We start from the raw sequence: 15,847 nt of genomic DNA, 5'->3' as shown, positions 1-15,847 counted from the left end.
AGAAACACAGGAGGCAGAGTGTGGCTATCTGCTGTATCTATTCCTGTGTCAGCGGGCGGACGCGATGTGCCGTCCCGGGGCACCGTCGACCAATGCCCAGCTGGGAAAACAACACAAGTGCTAGTGCTGCGTTGCTGTAATAGTGCAGTCTTGTTGGGAGAACCCTAAGTGTGAGTGCCAGAATGCGTACCGTTTTTGAAATGGCGTATGGAATTGGCGTGAGGTGAGGTGTGCTGCGGCCCATTTATGGGTGCAACGAGGCAGAGAGTTTCGACGACGAACTTGGGCCTATCAAGGCGGATGCTCGCACTCCGCCTCGAGGCCCCGGCAGTGTACACTCGCCGGGCGTATTCGGTACCACCTGTGCCACATTCGCTGAATGTCTCGCTGGTTGCCCAGCTTCTCTGCTCATCATGGTCACGGAGATGTCGGTGAACGTAGCCCCAGATGTCATCGCCATAATCCGCGTCAGGCTCAGATGTGGTCATCTGTGCGGTTCGATGAACGCTATATTTCATACTTCTGCAGCTGCTCTGTCTGTTTCCTGATTTCGAAACAACGATACCAGAATCGTCGGTCGGTGAAGTCTGCGTGCGTTCGGTGGAAAGTGACATCCGTCACCTCGTTCATAGGGTGTACCGCCAAGCATTGTATACGCGCGAGCTTCGCAGCTCGCGAGTCTTCTCCGCTGCCCCTTACCTCCATTCTGAACTTTATACCCACTTGCAGGAGGAACACCTGTGCGATGGGCGTGTACCTTAGCTTCAACGGTCTCATACGGCCTTGACTGAACAAGCATGCACATTTGGAGGCATTGCCCTGTCAAGAGCTTGGACCCATGTCACAGTGCCATAAGACAGACTCACCAGCTGACCCGTGAAGGGTTGGTTCGAGCTGGCGTAGGCGAAAATAGCACAAGGTGAGTCATGATCCCCTCAGCAGATGCTCCCTCCGTGCCAGCGCTGAACAAGCCGTCTGAAATAGGAGCATGGCTGAGAGCTTTCCAATGCGTGTCTTGGCAAGCCACGACAGCCACCTCCCTCGTTCAGTTCCAAGAGAAGGGTTCACCACATACAAGCGGCGTTAGGACGGAAACCCAATCTCGATTCGATTTCAGCGTTGGCGTACATCGGTACGCATGGCTATACATTCATTCCCCACCCTCGAACACAAGACACACGCCCCCGCGGGCGGCTTTCCGCTCTCGGGCGCGTCTGGCCCCGCATTTGTCATACTGAACCTTCCTGTGTCCCATGCCGCGGCGACCCAGTTGGTCTGCAGGTGTGGATGTGTCCTGGCGAGCCCACGGTGCCATGTGCACCCTTCCCCGGAGCAAACTCTGTTACATACCCCCGCGATGATAGCTTATCCACGCAGCGCCCGCCAGGGTCAGCCCTCGGCACCGAACACATAGGCTTCCGCGTCGAGGACACCCGCGATGTCGCATGGCGTATCGTATCTCGAGCTGTATCCCTACCGTGGGGCCGCTCTCGCGTGCGCCGTGTGGTGTATCGTCGAACCTGTCAGTGGCGTAGGCTGTCATGCCGTGACGTGCCCCCGTGCCCTCGTATTTAAGCTGTGTCCCAGCGGGGCCATTGTCGCGGTATCTGGGTTTGGGTTCACGCCTGTGGCCAATGCACCGGACCGAGACCGTAAAGCTGGCGACGATCGTCCCCCGATGGGCTCCGGGGTTCTCGGATCACGCACGCCGTGCTCTTGTTCTCAACCTGGTATGCATGCAGTATGTGTTGCTCTGTGCTGGGCTTGCTGGCCGCCGCAGCGCACTCTCATCTCGGCACGGAAGGACGCCCGCCCACCCGGCTGGCGTAACAGTACTAGTGGTGCGTAGCTTATGGGCTGTGACACCGTGACACGCTCGGCCGAGAGATTAAGGTGCTCAATTTCCGTTTGTATGGAATGGACAGATGGCACACTCGAAGATGGGTAAGGTTTGTGAGAAGATCCGGGTAGGCCGCCGCGCTTCCTCCAGGAAACAGCTGATTAGCTTCTGTTTCAAACTATCACTCGAGCATGTGTTAATGTGGAACCGCCTCCTCGTGGAATTTACAGGCGCAGCGCTGCCGGGAGCTCCATTCTGTTCCCTGCAACGGAAGAATCAGCGCCAGAGGAAATCCGCTGAATACACTGTTCTATCGAACGAGATGCCTCGTGTCGGAAGGGCTCCTACAAACCCCATGTCTCTGCCCGACGCACCCGCGTGAATCAACGTGTGCTGTTTTGCGCGCACCGTCTGTCATTTTAGCTTTAGGAAGTACGTTCTAGTTGCTCGTGGCGGGGAAGCCACTGTCTAGAGGCGCAGTTGTCTAGAACGTTGCGCCACGGCTCCTGCACCGCTTATATTATATGGCAGAATGTAAGGTACTTTTGAACTCGAGTATTCACGGAAAACATCAGCGCCGAGCCGTGGAAGGCTTGCACTCTCCCGGGTACTCCAGATGGCGCCCAGTCTCTAGGATTGATGAGGGCGTCCGTCAGAGGGGAGCAGGCAGCATTTGCTCGATTTCATCCTCAGATTCGTCGTCGCTGTCCGATTGCCTCTCCGTTTCCTCAAGCGCCGCCGATTCGAGCTCGTCAAGGTCCCAGCCGACCATGCTCTTTGCTATCTTGAGGCCTGCGATTTTCCGTGATAGCTCATGCAGAACATCGTCGCTGGGTAACATAAAACACACGTTAGGGTCGCCTTTCACGCACAGAAGGGAAAAGAGCATGCCTGGTATATGCGAGCGTCCATACGCAGTAGTCGTCTACCCACACTTTGCTGTATACATAATACACCTCGTGGTGGTCGAGTACGTGCTTCATCCCGAGCAAGCAGCGTGTCACCAGGCGCCGGCCTCCTGCGAGGATGTCGACGACGTCTGCACGGCACCGCTCGGCCAGGGCGAACGAGCGGAATAGTGGGAAGGCGAGCGCGCGCCGATAGGACGCGACGAATGTCGCGGAGAGTTCGGTTTCAGTGAACGACGCAGGGTTCGACCGTTCGGGAAGAGCGTGATAGGGAGCAGGATCGAGCGCGGAGAAGGCTGGAGTTAGGGAGGCGAGCGTCCATGCGCTCTCAGGAGTGGGATCTTGCTGCGTTGTACGTGTCTCGTATGCGTACGAGAAAAGCAGTGTCAGTAGAGTGAGGTAAAGGTCGTGGGTCTGCTGCGGGATGGTTGAATCTTTTTTCGGCAGTCAGTGCACGACGCAGCAGGGAAGTGAGGTGAGGGCACACGGACATTCCTTGCGTGGGAGACGGAGCATCGTGGCGTTTTCCTCTTCGGTGAAATGGTGCCCGTCCGTCGTACCCGCGACTGGACTCGCCCAGGCGAGGAGTTCCTGTATGTACTCATCATCGACGAAATCTGCCCTGCGCCCTGTGAACCAGGGTAAATTCGGCTCAGAAGGGATCACCTACATGTAGTATTCGTCGTCCCATTTTTCCTGCTCGTGGATGAGGCGTCTCTTGCGCCGCTCGGCGGGAGGCATCGTTTCCGCGTCAGGGCCCAGCTCGTTGACCTCATTCTCAGCGTGTGCGACATGTCGGAAGTACCCTATATGCATGTCGAGGAAACCGTATCGGTGTTCGGGCGTGGTACGCAACGGAGGTAGAGGCTCTGGAGTTTCCTGGGGTAACTGCCAATCATTATTTGCGGCTGTGAAGAGTATGAATGGACGCAGATGCAGATGAAACCGCCCTGGGACAGACCTTCCAGTATCTCTCGCTGCTCGAGCGTCAGCTGCTGTGCACGTTCGGCGAGTTCACTGTCGTCATCCCTGTGCGCATCTTCCGATGCCAGCACTTCTATCCCAGGCTCTTCTGGGATTTGTTCGGCCGGGCGGGGTGCAAGCAATTTAGCCAGCAGATCCAGGTCCTTGAAGTCCTGCCCCTTCGTCTCCTTGTTTAACGATACGGTCAGGTACCCGGTGCCGGCATCATATGACGCGGAGGCGTCCTCGTCCCCTCGGAGTGGATGAGGAAAATTGAGCCGTAGGAAATATGGATTGACATGAATGCTGAAGAGTGTGTCATCCACGCTGATTTCGACGTCCGACGCCTACTTCCGGTGCAAGTGGGTCAGGATGGGATCCATATGGCCTGCAATTACAGGCAACTCACTCGAACAGAGGGGCAGTACATGGTCACGATGACTGCATCTTCGGATTGGGAGCACGAGAAGCGCGGTGTGATCATGATGATCGTCTATACCGTCTCGGCCGCAACTGAGAACAAATGTTACAATATGCTGCGTCCACTGTGCGATTTTCTTTTCTGGCCGATGACCAGCGGGGGCGTGTGAGTTGTGGCTGAGGAAGAGGACGTGCGGCAAGGATGGAGGTGTCCGCAGGTGTTCGCGGACTGACTCAGATCCTCTCGATCAGTTTTTCGATCGCATAAGTATGTCTGCATTGGACCAGCTACTGCACACATCATTTCTCGCCTGGGTATTGGCACAAGCCCGCAATGGATCCACAGGTCAGTTGTATCCGTTTCTGGGTCCCCCAATGTTGTCCTTACACGCGTTACTCTACAGAAGTTGCCCGCGTACCCGCCGCTGGCCCAGGTCGAGGACATTATCCTCAAGCAGAAGCGCGGAAACTGCGTCCCAGTCTTTGTGGAACTCCCCGGTGATCTCTTGACGCCATGCGTCGCGTATCTACGGATTGCGAAGGACTCAAAATACAGTTTCCTCCTGGAGTCTGTCGTGGCCGGGGAGAACATTGCGCGGTATAGCTTCATTGGTGCCGGTGAGTCGCGTAACCGTAACCTTGTTCGTGTCATCTCACGACGCTGCCCAAGACCCGTTCAAGATCGTCAGGACCGGACCCAATGAAGAGATAACAGGCGACCCTCTGGCCGCCCTGCAGAAGGAGCTCAATGTGTACAAGTATGTCAAACTGCCCGCAGTCCCCACATTCACCGGCGGTGCTATCGGCTACGTCGCGTACGATTGCATACAGCACTTCGAACCGAAGACCGCCCGTGAGCTCGCGGACCCGCTCGGTATCCCCGAAGCCGTGTTTATGCTCGTCGACACGCTTCTCATCTACGACCATCTCTTCCAGAGCGTGAAGGTCGTGTCTCATGTCTTCTGCCCGGGCAACACTGGCACGGTGAATCTGTCCTTCATATACCAGACCGCCGTCGCGAAGGCCCGTAGGCTAGCCAAGCTCGTCCTCGGCGCATCGACACCTGAGGTTCCGCAACCACTCGTCACTCTTGGGGCAGAGGCTACCTCGAATGTCGGCAAGGAAGGCTACGAGACGTTCGTAACGAAGTTGAAGCAACACATTGTCGCTGGCGACATCATCCAGGCCGTGCCCTCCCAGCGGCTCGCGCGGCCGACTCAATTGCATCCGTTCAATGCGTACCGACACCTCCGCCGTGTCAATCCCAGTCCATACATGTTCTACCTGGACTGCGGGACCGTCCAGTTCGTCGGAGCCAGCCCGGAAACCCTATGCAAAGTCGAGAAGAACAAAGTGTTCAACCATGCCATCGCAGGTACAATCCGGAGAGGGAAGACGCCAGAAGGTGTGCTGCTTTATGCTGAAGTCGCTCGCTATTCCGTGCTGACGTTATTGCCAGAGGATGACAAACTTGGGGCTCAGCTGCTGGCGTCCGAGAAGGATCGAGCTGAACACATCATGCTGGTTGACCTTGCTCGAAATGATGTCAATCGTGTATGTCAGCCGCAGACCGTCAAGGTCGACCACCTGATGCGGCTGGAGAAGTTCAGCCATGTCACGCATTTGACATCGCAAGTATCTGGTCAGCTGCGCGGAGGTAAGACAAGGTCAGTACTGATGGCGTGCCATAAGACCGCAAACATTGACGAAAAACCCTGACAGATTTGATGCGTTCCGCTCTATCTTCCCTGCTGGTACTGTTTCTGGTGCACCCAAAATCAAGGCGATTGAGTTGGTGTATGAGCTCGAGCAACAGCGCCGCGGCGTGTACGCCGGAGCTGTCGGGAGATTCGACTTTGCTGACGACGAGATGGACACTTGCATTGCTATCCGAACAATGACGTTCAAGGATGGCGTCGCTTACCTGCAGGCCGGCGGCGGCATCGTATTTGACAGTGTCGAGGAAGATGAGTACATTGAAACCATCAACAAACTCATGGGCAACGTCCGGGCGCTGGAGCAGGCGGAAAGTGCGTGCTCATCTGCAGTATCATCGACACATCACTAACAAGTGCGGTAGGATATTGGCATGACATCCAGAACGCGGGGACGACCACCCCTGGACAGTCATGACATCTGTATATAGCTCTAGGATAATGATGTATGTTATGGGCGTGCCGCAGCGCTGTCCCTGTCCCGTACTCTTGACCTCGTTTGCGAACGCGCCTTTTGATTCCTCGCGAGCTCCTCTGCGTGAAGAGCGACACCTTCTCTCCCAGCAACGCTGAGAACTCCAGCGATGAGTTCCGCGGTCCGTGTGCTCTCGTCGTTGGCGGGTATAGGGTACATGACTATCCGCGGGTCGACATTCGAGTCGATTATGCCGATCGTGGGGACGTGTTCGATCGCGCACTCACGAATGGCGTGCATATTCGGAATGGGATTGAGGAGGATGACGAGGTCCGGGATGACCTGCTCCGACTTGGCGACGTCGGGGCCGAACATGACTATCTTGTTCGTGAGAGTACCTGGCAGCCACTTCTCTCCGACGTGGAATGCACGCTCGCCTATCCGCTCTGCGGCCTTCCGCACAACAGGGCGTAGGTCCGCACGTGTGCCCACGAATACGATGCTGCCCCCTTTGGCTGCCACGCCACGCACGACGTTGGCTGCCCGCCGGAGGAGGGGGAGGGTGTGGTCGAGGTCGACGACAGTGATGCCTGCACGGACACCGTACGCATAAGGCATAAAATTGGGGTTCATGAGGGCCTGAGAATGGCCGAAGTGAGCCCCTGAGGCGAGCAGGGCGGACAGGGTCAAATTCGCGGGGGCGGTTGGTCGATGCAGACTATGGTGAGGTTGCCAAGTATTCCCGCGCGTCTGGGTTGAGCCATACTGCGAGAAATATTCAACTGTTTGCAATATGAGCCCTGTCACTTCCAGTTATCATGGATAAGCCACACGTACTCAGTGCCTCATTGTCTGCTCGGTCCAGCTGGAATTTCGTCCAGTCCTCTGTTGATTCAAGCGGCCGCTCCTTAGAAGCGGATGCAGACATGAATCTTTTTGAAGTTCCCGATGCCGCTGTGCGCGACACTCGCCGTGAACATTGTGCCACAGCCGCAAGCCAAGGACGAATATGCGAGAGGGACATGTCTGGCCGCCGACACGACTTTGGCACTCGCAAGGCGAATCGTCCCGGCGACTTGCGACGGGCGCTAAGCCGATCGCTGATGTAAGCGAGCATCGATATTTTTTCACTTCGCCCATATCGCTGCCTTCTTCACCCTCCTCCCTCAACACCTTCCTTGCCTTTTCTTCTTCCCTCTTCCTTTTCTCTCTACCAAAAAATGGAGGACGCGTTCGACGGCGCTATCGGTATCGACCTTGGCACGACCTACTCGTAAGACTTTTGTACCTATTGGAAAGTACATCGGCTGAAGGCTTTGTAAAGTTGCGTGGGTGTCTGGCAAAATGACCGTGTCGAAATCATTGCCAACGACCGTAAGTCGTCTCGTAACTGCCTTCAGGGATGTACGCTCACCTTCCAATTCAGAGGGTAACCGGACAACGCCCTCCTACGTCGCCTTCTCCGCTGAGGAGCGTTTGATCGGTGATGCCGCAAAAAACCAGGCCGCGATGAACCCTCGCAACACCATCTTCGATGCGAAGCGTCTCATCGGCCGCCGTTACGAGTACGCTTTTCCAGCATTTCTCTTCACACAGAACGCTGACATTCACTCTCAGCGACCCGGATGTCAAGAAGGTACACCACGGGCTGATCCGCGTCAACCCTTGTAATTTCTGACCTGTTTCCCTGTAGGACATGGTTCACTGGCCGTTCGAAGTCATCGAGAAGGACGGATCACCAATGATCAAGGTTGAGTACCTCGGCGAGGAAAAAAGCTTCAGCCCTCAGGAGATCTCGTCCATGGTCCTCACGAAGATGAAGGAGATCTCGGAAGCGAAGCTCGGCAAGACTGTCAAGAAGGCTGTTGTCACGTATGTAATGTAATATATTATGATTCATCTTCCTGACAATGTATGCAGGGTTCCCGCATACTTCAACGACTCTCAGCGTCTCGCGACCAAGGACGCTGGCGCCATTGCCGGTCTGGACGTCCTCCGTATCATCAACGAGCCGACCGCTGCTGCCATCGCGTACGGTCTGGACCGTCAATCGAGCGCAGAGAAGAACGTGCTCATCTTCGACCTGGGTGGAGGTACCTTCGATGTGTCGCTGCTGAACATCACCGGGGGTGTGTTCGCGGTTAAGGCTACCGCTGGTGACACTCACCTTGGTGGTGAGGACTTTGACAACAACCTCTTGGACCACTTCAAGAAGGAGTTCCAGCGCAAGACGAAGTTCGACATCTCTGACGATCCTCGTGCTCTGCGTCGTCTGCGCAGCGCGTGCGAGCGTGCCAAGAGGACGCTCTCTAGCGTCACCCAGACTACTGTCGAGGTTGACTCCCTCCACCAGGTATGTCACCACACGATGCAACGGTCATAACTTCGACCGATCTCCTATTTTCGTTTTACAGGGCGAGGACTTCTCAGCGAACATTACCCGTGCTCGCTTTGAGGAGATTAACGCTTCGCTTTTCAAGTCGACGATTGACCCTGTCGAGCGAGTGCTCAAGGACGCGAAGATGCCCCGTGAGAAGGTCGATGACATTGTCCTTGTCGGTGGCTCTACCCGTATCCCCAAGGTCCAGTCGTTGGTTTCCGAGTACTTTGGCGGCCGTCAGCTGAACAAGTCCATCAACCCCGACGAGGCTGTTGCCTACGGTGCCGCTGTCCAGGCGGCCGTCCTCACTGGCCAAACGTCGGACAAGACCGCTGACCTCCTGCTCCTCGATGTTGCTCCTCTATCCCTCGGTGTCGCCATGCAGGGTGATATCTTCGGTGTTGTCGTCCCCCGCAACACCCCCATCCCCACGAACAAGTCACGAACCTTCACGACCGTCGAGGACAACCAGACGACTGTCACATTCCCTGTGTAAGTCTACACGAATGCCTATGGGATTATGGCCGCACACTGATTGCTTATCCAGCTACGAGGGTGAACGCACGCAGTGCCGGGACAATCGCCTGCTTGGAGAATTCGAGCTCAACGGAATTCCTCCCATGCCTCGTGGGCAAGCCGAGCTCGTCACCACCTTCGAGGTCGACGCGAACGGTCTCCTCAAGGTTACTGCACAGGACCGTGCATCTGGCCGCAAGGCTCAGATCAGTACGTAACATATTTTTTGCTCTACTCACGCTAAAGCAAACGCCAACGTGTACTTATAGGCATCACCAACTCTGTTGGCCGTCTCTCGTCTGCTGAGATCGAGCAGATGATCAAGGATGCCGAGCAGTTCAAGCAGGCCGACAAGGACTTCTCTGCACGGCACGAGGCGAAGTCAGACCTGGAGAGCTACATCCACCAGGTCGAGAACACGATCACCTCGCCTGAGATCGGCATGAAGCTCAAGCGTGGAGCTAAGCAGCAGGTTGAGGCTGAGCTTGCGCGTGCGCTAGAGAAGCTCGAGATTGAAGACTCGACCTCGGACGAGCTCAGGAAAGCACAGCTTGGCATCAAGCGTGCGCTCCAAAAGGCCACCGCTGGTATCCGGTGAGGCTGCAGGATATCGGGTTTTTGTTGCTTGTTGGCATGTCTTTTGCATCTGGTCACGCTCAGCTTCTTGTTGTGCCCTACAAAATCGATGCTTTCTTTTTCGCATTCGCACTGTTGTATAGCCTTCGCTGTATCGTTTGTATCCCATACGAGGTTGCCCGATGCTGCTCAATTACTGTCTGATTTTCAAACTACGATGAGAACAATGCGAAGAAGTCCCGAAGAATCAGTCATGAAGCGAGGGCTTTATGCACTCGTAGACCGACTTCAAGGATCCACAGCTCCTCGTCGGCACCGTCACAGAGCGCCTTGTCGGCCTCTGCGAACACAAGTGCGCACCGCGACTTTTGACGCGCGGTGAGAGTAGGATGTTCGATGACGAGGTCATGAAGCTGGGCAAGGCAGCAAAAAATGAGCGGTTCCTCGACCGCGTTCAAGAATACACGTACTTGTGAAAGTATCTGAGAGGCAGAGTACCCTTGCCGAACGATATCCTTGACCTTCTGTCTCACATCGTCAAATCCTTTTGCTCGAATGCCATCAACCTTCATTTCGTCGGAGGAGAGGATTTCCACTCCGAGTGTCGCTGCAAAATCGTTAATCACAGCATCAGGCACTACCCCCGCAATTTCCTGAATGTCGCTGGCAGTGACAGGTGTCGGAGGAGAGGTTGACATAGACAGACGCGACGCCGATTGTAAATACGTGATAGAGCGACGTAGATCACCATGCGAGGTGCTAATAAGGGCGGTAATCACATCGTCCGTGACTGGGACATTTTCAGCTGTAGCAATCTGAGCAAGACGACTTGAGGTGGAGGTAGGATCGAGAGGTTTGAACCGAAACTTAGAGCATCTTGAGGCTAGCGGTTCAATGATGCTGAGTGGTGTCAGAACACGGGGCATACGACGTGACGGAAGCTCGCCTACCGGGTAACATAATTGCACACGAGACAAAAGCGGGTGATCCTGGCATAGGTCTCCATGATGCGTCGCAGGGCTCCTTGTGCATCCTGGGTCATTGAATCTGCTTCGTCCAGGATGATGATTTTGTACGGTGGACATGGGTGTGTCTTTCCGTCCGATGAGACAACCTGTGCGCGAGGAGTTTGACGCGCGAAGTTCTTGATTTTCTCTCGGACTATCGTAATACCACGTTCATCTGAAGCATTCAACTCCAATACTCTTGCGCGGAAGTTATCTGGTCTGCCTTGAACGGTCAACGCCAATGAGAAACGAAGTGCACGTGGCGTGAGGGTGAGACTCACCCGAAGAGCTGACGTGCTAAGGCGAGGATGGTCGACGTCTTGCCAGTACCTGGTGGGCCGTAAAACAGCATGTGCGGCAACTAGGATAGTCATCCTTTAGTAAGAAGATTCCCTTCGAGCATCTTACTAACATTTGTTGAAGTCAGCGTCTTGCGTAAGACAGCTACGGTGTGTTCCTGGGCAGAAACATCGTCTATGGTCTTCGGACGACTGTGGCAGGATTAACTTGGTTGTGATTCACAAACTCTGAGAGCCAAAAGGCGTACTATTTCTCGACCCATGGTTGGTGTGCTGGGTCGGCCTTGTGCTTCTGTTGAGCTTTTGACACTTGCGGTTGAAAGAATGACATCGTTGACCAGGCTCAAGCGAAGGCGCGTGCCACAGTCACGCACAAGACGCGTCGAGTCGCGGTATGTCACGATATGTCACTTGTGACCGAACGCGTCTCTGCTGGTGGCACATCTCCGTCCACTGCGACGACGACATCTACGCGCCTTCTCGTCTATCTCATGAGTGTTATGACGGAGACCGGTGTCGGAAAAGGCGCGTGCAGAGACCACGGCAACGCGCCTACATAAATCTAACGGCCCCTCTAGTGGCGGTAGAACCAACTCAATCTAGCGGGAAGGATGTTATCCGACCCGACGTGTCAGGCATCTCAAACCAGCCCGCCAACCAGTCCATGAGGGCATCTCATATTGACATACGGAATGGGAAACTTGTACTTAAGCAGAAGATCCTTTCCTTCGAGAAAATGTCGGAGACAATGCAAGGTCCGTGGATGCTGTGAATGCTGATCCCGAAATAACCGAAGTATCGTCTGTAGAGATCGTCAAGTTTCGCGAAATGATTGAGATGCACATAGAACGCAAGGATCCTCCGATGAATACTGTTCCGGAAGAGCATAAGCCTCTGATTGCCAAGCTGGTCCACGAAAGGTCCGTCAAAAGCGTTGTTGTGGCATTGCCCCTGAACTTGACAGCGAAATCTTGTTATTAGCGACAAGACCCTTCAAGCACTGGTCAAGCACGTACACAAAGAACTCTTGCCAGCACACGAGGACGATGACGAAGATGCATCAGAGACCATTACATTGGCCCTTACCCCCGAAGCCGTCGAGAAAGCCATTCAGTCCGTTGCTATCAGAAATAACTATGGACTCGACAATTGGCCGGGTTATGCTAAAACACCCGCTGCGCTCTGTATTTGGAGATGGGAGGTCAAGGAAGACCTCAAGGATTATCTACCTAAGGCTGCGAAAGAGAAAGCGGAGACTCGATTGGCTGAGAGACGTCAGGTATGTGTATTTTTATCCTGTATGCCTGAGACCGTCCTTATGAATGGGCGTAGGCAAAGCAAGATGCTTCAGATCTATTTTCATCATTACCCGAGGAAGAGCAGAAAGTAATGCTGGGTAAAACTCCTGGGCGACCCTCGAAAACGAAGGCTAGTATAAAGAGCGTAGACGAGGTCGTCTGCATAGACACGGACGACATCAAGGCTCAGTTACAGCAGTCGAAGAACAACGCCACAGATCAGGTATTATGATGTTTTTGCTCATAACGCTATTACGCTCATGTATACATCGACTGTCCAGCAATCTGGAGGTACGCCACGAAGTCGGATAAGGAAGTTCACTGACCCTGCGAAGGTAAGTTGTTCGACATATCAGGTGCATTCAGTATAGAGACATTTATCAGGATAAGGAAAAGCAAGAGAGGAGAACGGCAAGAACCGAAAGAGAGAAGAAAGAGAAGGAGGCACAAGACAAATCTCGCTCCCTCATGGCCAACTTCTTTGGAAAAGCCAAGGCACCAAGTGCAACGCGTACAACCTCGGCTCACAAAGATGTTAACTCGAGCGTGGCTGGTCCATCGACGATTGAATTCGACTTCGAGCGGACATTCAAACCGTTTGTGGTCAAGAAAGATGCGAAATTGGCTTCCTTGAATTGGTTCAAGCATCCCGGAAAGTCCTCTACCAAGGGCAAGGAGAGAGTGGAAGGCAATGTTATCGTGATTGACGACTTCGATGATGAAGAGACAGCAGCTGATGTTGACATGAGGGATGAGTCTCTGAGCCGTTGCAACGTTTCTGGCATGACAACAGAAGGTGGGCAGCGACTTATTGGTTGGTCGACCAGCATACTCATCCCGTACGCAGACCGACTACGCGATGTGCTTAAACATATGCCTGCATCGCTATGTCCCTCACATCGAAGAGGATCCCCAGTAGCCCATCTAAGGAGCTGTGTCCCTTACTCCGTGCGCAACATCATGACTCAGCTTAACGAAGCTGAAGTTGCAGGAGACGACTCACAAGTCCGCTCTCTCCTGTTACTACTGCGCGATCGCACCAAGATTCCAATCAAGGTGCTGATATTCGATGAAGATGCACGACCAGGGTATTTTGGGACGTGGACGCGAAACTCACGAGAGGTCGGGCCGCGCGCACCGTTTGCTCGCGACGTTCTCTCGCTGGACTACGCATACGACAGTGGCGAAGAGTGGGAGGAGGAAAACGGGGACGCGGATGATGTCGTCGAAGATGCAGAAGAAGACGAGGCCGGTGACGAGGAAGATTCGGACCTCGATAGCTGGCTGGTTGATGATGATGACGTCGAGGATCCTGGCACGCCAATCGACAAGCGGGAAAGCTCTCCAGACCTATTCCTGGACGTACCAATGCCCGCGCCTCCAATAGCAAAACGGAAAGCAAGCGAAGAGAAACCTAAGCGAAGCAAGAAGCGGAAGGTGGTCGTGCCTCTCGTTCCTTTCACCAAGGGCCCATGCTGGGAGACGAATATCGGCGACTGCTTGTATGAACCGTTTGCTCCATATCGGATACACTTGCTAGATGGTATTCTTACGTGACATTACTATCGTTCAGTTGCGCTGACCACGTTGGGCAGATACGCCGTTTCCTATCGACCCCTTCACCTTTGTCGCGGGGAGTATAGAGTCGGTGACGACATCGTCGAAGGATCGTGTCACTACACAGGACGGCTTCGTGGTCCCCGCGCTTCCTCCTCGTCTTAATGCACCCAATATTGCCACGCCTTCTGCGCAAGCTTCTCAACCAGGTACAAAGCGGCCCCTACCGGCGCCCAAAACAGCATTTCCTGAAGCTCACCTGCCACTCCTGCTCGCACGCATCAACAGCCTCGCAACGGGCAGTCTGCCATACATAGTGGAGGCAGTCCATCAGGAGCTGAAAGAACAGCGTGTGAAGAAGAATTCAATTGAGGCGAAGATTAGGGAAGTGGGCGAGAAATGCAAGACCAAGAAGATTTGGGTGGTCAAGCCACATTTTAAGGTACGCTAGCCTAGAATTGCGCTGAAGCTCCGTACTCAACATGAACATACGGATACACAGGTAGCGAATGGCTTGGCGTTATGAGACGCGTCGCGGGCATAAACTGGAACATTGACGTACAATGTACCGTAGGACCTGTCTTGTTATACGTACTATTCAGCAAGGAATATTTATTTCTCCTGCAGCGCGTCTGAAGTGACTGTTAACATTACAAAGCGAAGGCAATACATGCTTGATAACATCAATCTGGAGGTAATACATATAATAGTGAAAAATACAAGTATAGGACTCATGATGAGGCTAGTTTCCAGAGCAAATCCGCATACTCCCTGTCTGACTTTCCGTCTTCGAAGGTAACACAATGTACATCGCTTGATTCTGAGCCTGTACACAATGGGAAGCGGTGGGCGACTGAGCGACTTAGTCTCGAAGCACCGATGAACAGACGTACGGACGAGCATCTTTTCTATTCGGCCGTCCTTGGTCATGATGGGCTCGAAGCCCAGTCCCTTGTACAGCGCAAGTCGAAGTCTGTAAAGTCCATGTATGTGAGCGTCATCAGCGCCAGTGTTCACCGGGCAACAGGCGCAGAGGCTCCTCGCGGGAATCGCTACTCACGCTGTGGCATCCAAGTCGTGTTCTGTGGTGGAGTCAGATCCTTCAAGAGCCGTGGTTTCCTCTTTGAGGCGTGCAAGCTCCGCTTCTTTGCCTGCAAGTGAACTCTCCGCGTCGTTGATTGCTTTGGCAAGGGACAAGCGTGTAGCATCCAGCTTATTCATCATTGCGGCATGGGCTTCCGCTGAGGGGATCGTTGGTGGTCTCGTGGATGACGCTCTTGCTGCCTCCAAGATGCGGGTGAGTGCTGTAGGAGAAGGGCTGTCACGGGCGTGGCACCGAATCCACAAAAGAGGACTTACAGCGCAGTTTGAGCTGCGCTTCTTCGAATTCTCTCTTTCGCTCTTGCTCAGTAATGGACATCTGCTCTTCTGCAGCAGCAATAGTGAGATAGTCTTCCTCCGGGTCGATTATAGGAATCATGTCCCTGATGGCCTTACTGTAATACGCCATCGTGGGTAAGTAACCGCCCAACTACGCACATGCAGCAAACTCACATCGTGTCTTGTATACTGATGGACATCGTGCTTGTTAACAAGGCAATTGTGGTAGGAGTTAGATCTTCGACGCGCCTCAAGTGTCAAACGCTTGACTGCAACGCGCCCCACGTGATCGCGAAATACATGCCATTATTATCAGTCAACTAAGGGTCGACGGTCTATATCAGTACTACACTCCCGCCTTCACCTGCTACGGCCAACGTGTCTGGTACCGAATAGGCGGCTCTTAGGCCCGTGCGCACTATCGCTACCCCGGAGTAGCATTGCAACGTGGGTACGCAGGCCTGGACCACTGGCGTAGCAAAGTTACCCTGTCTAGAGCCGCCGGACAAAATCATCCGGACTCCTTCCTTTGCGGTCATAAAGAATCGTCGTCTCAGACACCCATTCTCCCCC

General features: G+C 54.2%; 7 protein-coding genes across 7 annotated transcripts; 3 read left to right on the top strand and 4 right to left on the bottom strand.

Moving 5' to 3' along the window:
- Positions 1–2,492: 2,492 nt before the first annotated feature.
- POSPLADRAFT_1135835 (hypothetical protein) lies at positions 2,493–4,195 on the bottom strand (the record flags this gene model as incomplete). Its single annotated transcript, XM_024484617.1, has 6 exons — positions 2,493–2,651; positions 2,713–3,182; positions 3,240–3,370; positions 3,419–3,656; positions 3,710–4,058; positions 4,121–4,195. The coding sequence occupies 6 exons, from the start codon at positions 4,193–4,195 to the stop codon at positions 2,493–2,495; spliced, it is 1,422 nt and encodes a 473-aa protein (XP_024341712.1).
- A 270-nt stretch (positions 4,196–4,465) lies between these two features.
- On the top strand, positions 4,466–6,264 carry POSPLADRAFT_1044352 (hypothetical protein; the record flags this gene model as incomplete). The annotated part of the gene is made up of 6 exons (XM_024478520.1): positions 4,466–4,477; positions 4,536–4,749; positions 4,802–5,536; positions 5,591–5,798; positions 5,854–6,161; positions 6,212–6,264. 6 exons carry the CDS (start codon positions 4,466–4,468, stop codon positions 6,262–6,264), a joined length of 1,530 nt encoding a protein of 509 aa, XP_024341711.1.
- POSPLADRAFT_1178484 (hypothetical protein) lies at positions 6,149–7,285 on the bottom strand (the record flags this gene model as incomplete). Its single annotated transcript, XM_024488594.1, has 2 exons — positions 6,149–7,043; positions 7,099–7,285. 2 exons carry the CDS (start codon positions 7,283–7,285, stop codon positions 6,298–6,300), a joined length of 933 nt encoding a protein of 310 aa, XP_024341710.1. The 3' UTR covers positions 6,149–6,297.
- Positions 7,286–7,403: 118 nt separating this feature from the next.
- On the top strand, positions 7,404–9,948 carry POSPLADRAFT_1038851 (hypothetical protein). The gene is made up of 9 exons (XM_024477456.1): positions 7,404–7,534; positions 7,586–7,635; positions 7,688–7,826; positions 7,879–7,897; positions 7,955–8,133; positions 8,182–8,614; positions 8,676–9,133; positions 9,189–9,367; positions 9,427–9,948. Exons 1-9 carry the CDS (start codon positions 7,482–7,484, stop codon positions 9,753–9,755), a joined length of 1,839 nt encoding a protein of 612 aa, XP_024341709.1. The 5' UTR covers positions 7,404–7,481; the 3' UTR covers positions 9,756–9,948.
- A 36-nt stretch (positions 9,949–9,984) lies between these two features.
- Positions 9,985–11,370, bottom strand: POSPLADRAFT_1136468 (hypothetical protein; the record flags this gene model as incomplete). Its single annotated transcript, XM_024484689.1, has 6 exons — positions 9,985–10,146; positions 10,204–10,633; positions 10,684–10,959; positions 11,022–11,101; positions 11,153–11,231; positions 11,288–11,370. The coding sequence occupies 6 exons, from the start codon at positions 11,368–11,370 to the stop codon at positions 9,985–9,987; spliced, it is 1,110 nt and encodes a 369-aa protein (XP_024341708.1).
- A 405-nt stretch (positions 11,371–11,775) lies between these two features.
- On the top strand, positions 11,776–14,420 carry POSPLADRAFT_1044346 (hypothetical protein; the record flags this gene model as incomplete). The annotated part of the gene is made up of 7 exons (XM_024478519.1): positions 11,776–11,794; positions 11,848–11,959; positions 12,021–12,240; positions 12,983–13,133; positions 13,185–13,880; positions 13,933–14,336; positions 14,397–14,420. 7 exons carry the CDS (start codon positions 11,776–11,778, stop codon positions 14,418–14,420), a joined length of 1,626 nt encoding a protein of 541 aa, XP_024341707.1.
- Positions 14,421–14,625: 205 nt separating this feature from the next.
- POSPLADRAFT_1136325 (hypothetical protein) lies at positions 14,626–15,474 on the bottom strand (the record flags this gene model as incomplete). Its single annotated transcript, XM_024484668.1, has 5 exons — positions 14,626–14,720; positions 14,788–14,867; positions 14,955–15,198; positions 15,254–15,390; positions 15,449–15,474. 5 exons carry the CDS (start codon positions 15,472–15,474, stop codon positions 14,626–14,628), a joined length of 582 nt encoding a protein of 193 aa, XP_024341706.1.
- Positions 15,475–15,847: the final 373 nt, after the last annotated feature.

The sequence above is a fragment of the Postia placenta genome (assembly GCF_002117355.1).
Source record: "Postia placenta MAD-698-R-SB12 unplaced genomic scaffold POSPLAscaffold_3, whole genome shotgun sequence".
Classification (NCBI taxonomy): Eukaryota; Fungi; Basidiomycota; class Agaricomycetes; order Polyporales; family Adustoporiaceae; genus Rhodonia; species Rhodonia placenta.
The sequence above is the reverse complement of the archived record's forward strand: the minus strand, read 5'-3'. Positions and strand labels throughout refer to the sequence as shown.

Bases quoted from the DNA above. Each gene is read 5' to 3' on its own strand.
- POSPLADRAFT_1038851 (XM_024477456.1), top strand. From the start codon at position 7,482: ATGGAGGACGCGTTCGACGGCGCTATCGGTATCGACCTTGGCACGACC. The intron at 7,636-7,687 runs GTAAGTCGTCTC...CTTCCAATTCAG, and splicing joins CGAAATCATTGCCAACGACC to AGGGTAACCGGACAACGCCC. The intron at 9,368-9,426 runs GTACGTAACATA...GTGTACTTATAG, and splicing joins TGGCCGCAAGGCTCAGATCA to GCATCACCAACTCTGTTGGC.